At 36.3% G+C, this 4,540-nt stretch overlaps 1 protein-coding gene across 2 annotated transcripts in view; it reads right to left on the bottom strand.

Annotated features, from left to right (window-relative positions):
• Window positions 1-244: 244 nt before the first annotated feature.
• LOC113809508 (ribosomal protein S20) overlaps window positions 245-4,540 on the bottom strand; it is a 6,306-nt gene continuing 2,010 nt past the window's right edge. Inside the window, exons 2-4 of one of the 2 annotated variants that reach the window (XM_027361127.2) lie at window positions 2,818-2,912; window positions 962-1,074; window positions 245-517 (exon numbers count right to left, since the gene is read on the bottom strand). In XM_027361127.2, coding sequence (XP_027216928.1) covers window positions 264-517; window positions 962-1,074; window positions 2,818-2,837 — 387 coding nt within the window. In that variant the 5' untranslated portion in view covers window positions 2,838-2,912 and the 3' untranslated portion in view covers window positions 245-263. The remainder of the gene's footprint in view (window positions 518-961; window positions 1,075-2,817; window positions 2,913-4,540) is intronic. The other variant, XM_027361128.2, reaches the window with a different exon arrangement.

The raw sequence follows: 4,540 nt of genomic DNA, 5'->3' as shown, positions 1-4,540 counted from the left end.
CCATTCTACCATATAAATTTTGGAAATAACTTTTTCAAAAGGTTAAAATTTTAGAAAAACAGCCATTGTACTTTAAGAGAATGCAGGAAGCTCGTAATAAAGGTTTCATATTTCTTTTAACACTCTTTGCTGTCAAATGTTGTATTAAAAAACAGGTTTAGCAACTTTCGTATATGAACATTAAACTTAAGTGATCCTGTTTAACTCCAATCAGTTTTGTACTACAGGTCATGGAAACAATGAATGCACAAAAATGCTGGGGTTTATTCGGCAATGGTGACTTCCACATCAACATCAGGTTCGATGCTGATGCTTGTGATCTGCTTGACCACTTCTGAAGGGGAATGCAGATCAATGACACGCTTGTGGATCCTCATCTGGAAGCGATCCCAGGTCTTGGAACCCTCACCACAGGGGGTTTTGCGGGTGGTGATACGCAAGATCTTGGTTGGCATGCGCACTGGTCCCTTCACCTTGAGCTGCTTGTCCTTTGCTCCACGGACGAGCTCGGAACACACTGATAAAAATACAAACATTTTACTGCTACACCAATAATTTAAATGTACACAGTTGAAAGTTTCAATAAATGATGAAAACTGATACTCTTTAAAAGTACTAAGAAGCTGATCCTGCACAGCACTTCAATATCCAATATTTTTACTTATCTATTAATAAACAGTATTATAGAAAAAATCCAAACCAATTAAATACATGATGCATCTACGTTTCCTATACATGACACTACTAGAAAGCATTACAATACTCCATATAAAAATTATGATCTTTGTGAAAGCTAAAATAAAGACAGGCAAGCCCAAATTTTCTTGAAAAATTAGATGAAATTCTACATTTCAAAATGGGTAAAAAGTTAAAATAGGAATCAGTACTTAATTGTAATAAACCTCTTATGAAAAAGGTACATATTAATAAATTAATATCAAGAAGTATGCACAACTCTTACCTTTCTCAAGGGACTTCACGTTGCTTGAGGTGAGGGTAATACGGATGCGATGGATGGGCGCAGCATCATCCATCATCCCCCCCTTCATGTCACTCTTGTCATACATTGCCATTCTGGAAAGGTTCAGCTTTTTAATACTTGTGTAGGGGTTTGTTTGTGCAAGTGTTTTGTAAAACAAATGCAGGATAGCAGCTATGGATACTCTTCAACAATATGCCCTTCATAAATATTTTGTTCTAACAGTTTTTAATGAAGAATTTGTATACCAAAATAATCCAAACATACATGAAATAGTGCTACTACGTGCGAGATACAGGCAAGAATTTTTTGTATTTTCTATGAGTAACAGGCAACTCTGTTGCCAAGAACAAACGAGTGCACTCCCCCCCCCCCCCCAAAAAAGGTAATTCAACCAGCATGGATTCCTTTACAAATCATCTTAATGTAAAAGAACCAAATGATGATAATACCCAAGTTTCTGGGCAATATTAGTATTCAATTCAACTTTTAAAAAGCTGTGCACATACCAAAACATTCTTGCAACTAAAATTTGAAGTAAAAGGTTCTAGTTCTGGTGAAGCAACCAGTTCAAAAGTGATAAAAATATAAGCATTGAACAGCCTCATTCAAAGCCTTATCAGGCCTGTACCATACAGAGGACTTGAAATTATTTAGTTTGTTAGTGCTTGCAGGTATTGAATTACCAAGCCTTCAAAACTTTTGGTTAATATATGACCAATGCCACTATTAAAGAAAATACACTCATTCTGTATGCTGTAAATACCTGTACAAAAATGATATAAAATGGTGCACTCCCATATGGTGTTTATGATACACATTTTAAACTATCATGGCTCACGCTAACTGCATTTTGGTGCTAAGTACTAAACCTTCTACACAATATAATTACTGTTTGATGATATGTTTAGTTGTTTAAGCATTACTACACACTTGTGAAATGGAGCATTTTCAAAAGAATGTCTGCTCTTTCATGTTTACGTGTTCAATGAATTCTTTTAATATCAAACATGTTTTTATGTTTTATAACTACTTATACAATTCTTTATAATAATCTGCACATATACATTCAAGACCATTAATTATGACTTGCCCACAAGTTTTTACTTCAGCACAGTTGCCAGCAAGGTTTGTTTAGTCTGAACAAATTTATGGACCATTCTTTTTAAGAGTACACTGGTGAAGCCTATTAATTAATAGGCATGTATATAAAACATGGTGTTATTTCAAATATTACACTACAAAAATTTGAAAAATAGGTGCAGGTTACACAAATCCACTTCAAATATTATTACACCTACATTGTACCTAAGGTAGATAAATTGTGTAATGTGTATTTTTAGGTCTGATTTGGTAAATTTAAACAATATTTTGTAGTTCTAGTGCAAATGGGCTACAGGTTAGAAACCATCTACAACTAGGCCAGTTTAATTGGGATTTTTTTTTTTTTTTTCACCCGTGTCCTCATAATAATGAAAATCAAATTGGAGGGGGAAATTATGCAGTTGAAATTGAACTAAAATTAGGAGAATTAAAATATGATGAGTCACTGACAGGCAGTGGGTGTCAATTTTACACAGACAAAAGCTATTTTCCTGGTTCTCTTAACAAAAGGGACAGTTAAACCATTCAACACAATAAAAAAATGCTCAATTCCTAGTACCACCACAGCATTTCTGGAAACACATTCAAAAGTTAATTTCCAGGATTAAACAATAAATCAAATATAACTCAACTGGGTGACTAGAACCCACAGCAATAATATTGTGATTAAGTGGCGGGATGCAAAGAAGGGCGTGTCAGTGTTTGGTCACTGGAAGTGCCATTTTGAAGGATACCTTGCCTGTGTTGAGTTCATGGTGTGATTTCTAGAAGCTTATAAGAGCTTCTACCAATTTCTTCAGGCTGCAACAAAGCTGTATCTTCCTTCAGCCTAAGGTCAAACAAATGGGGATTAGGTGTAAATACCACAGGGTTCTGCTGCCTGCTACTGGATTAGGTTAATCATATAATAGGAACATGGTGCAGAAATACCACACACTGTCCAGTTTGCTTATATAGTGGTGGGGGTCCTCACTTTCTTTTCATTGACTTTTTATTTGTGAATCTATGAATACTTTGTTTGTGGGCATGTCTGTAGAGTTTCAATTGCAGATTTGTACACTGTAAAACTTGTTTTCTTTGTATTACGAGCAAGAGGGTGATGCAGTTGCACATTTAAACATGAAATTTTAAATAGCTACATTACCACATGCTTTTTACTTATTTTGAATTTCATGAAATATCTTTGCCTATCACATGTCAGCATGTGTGCAATTGGCATGTACAAAGAGTAGGTAAAGCAACTGTGGTAACCTTCCCAACATTTCTCTTGGCTATGAGTTGTGTCTACAATATATGTGCGCTTGCGCGTGTGCGTGTGTGTATATACAATATATGGGGGGGGGGGGGGGGGATGGAGAGAAAGAAAAATATATCTTCTTAAAAGAACACAGGGTTCTGCCAGCGTTGGTAAAAGATAAACTAAACAGGACAAGTTGCCTTTTCCAATGAGCACTTAGACAAGCACGTTTCAACAGGAGTCTCATTTGGCATCTTTCAAGAATACTTTGCAAAACATTGGCTTTATAAATATCAGAATAATGCAATATCAACTGTGCTAGTATATCAAAACCAAATGGCACAGATTGGACAAGTTTTTGGAAGTAACCCAAAATTGTGGGTCACTCAGCTATACTGAGCATTAACAAAAATGTGCTATTGCAGTTACTGGGTAGTGACTGCAGTGCTGACATGTTCATACCCCTAGCTCAAAAATACCAAAACCCCCTACTCCATAATCCGCAGTGATGGATGGGCCACCTATCATAAACTACATTGTTAAAAGCACCTGGCAAATCATTCTGCAAGCTCTGCAGACCTAATTTCTCAACACAAAAAATAGATAGACTAGAGAGATCTTAAAGTCCTAACCAACAAAACAACCTAACCTAGTCTCTGGAGGGATTATCATTCTCGGGATTAAATACCCAGTTCATGTATTAATGAGCAGTTTGGTATTTGTCACTAAGAGTAACAGATCCAAAACCTAGACCTAAAGTTTCTTGTCTTCTATTCTCTAGACAGTGGGTAAAGCCTCTCTGTACCCCCCTTTATTAGTAATTCATGCCAACTTACAGAAAATGTACTTTAAGAACTCTGGCCGTCAGGGTCTACCACACCTTCATAAAGCCAGAGTTCTTAATGTTGTATTTTCTATAATCTGACAGTTTATTAACAAGGGTGGGGTGGGTGGAGGGGGGCTTAGCCCCTGTCTAGGGAATAAATAGAAGCTAGGAGAGGTTAGGTTTGGATTTTTGAGTTTGCACAATCCCTTGCTTTTAGAACTTCATCTCTGGGGGGTGCATCTCACTCCACAAGAAATATTCACTAGGAATATTTTCAATTTGCCCTTGCTATTTGCATACAAACCTTCAACTGTTCATCTTAGGTTATGGATGCACAAAACTAAGGCAAACTGACAAATTGAAGATATTCTGGTATAGGTTAAAGACAACAACG

Source organism: Penaeus vannamei, chromosome 10 (genome assembly GCF_042767895.1).
Source record: "Penaeus vannamei isolate JL-2024 chromosome 10, ASM4276789v1, whole genome shotgun sequence".
NCBI lineage: Eukaryota > Metazoa > Arthropoda > Malacostraca > Decapoda > Penaeidae > Penaeus > Penaeus vannamei.
This window is presented reverse-complemented; position numbering and strand designations above follow the sequence as displayed.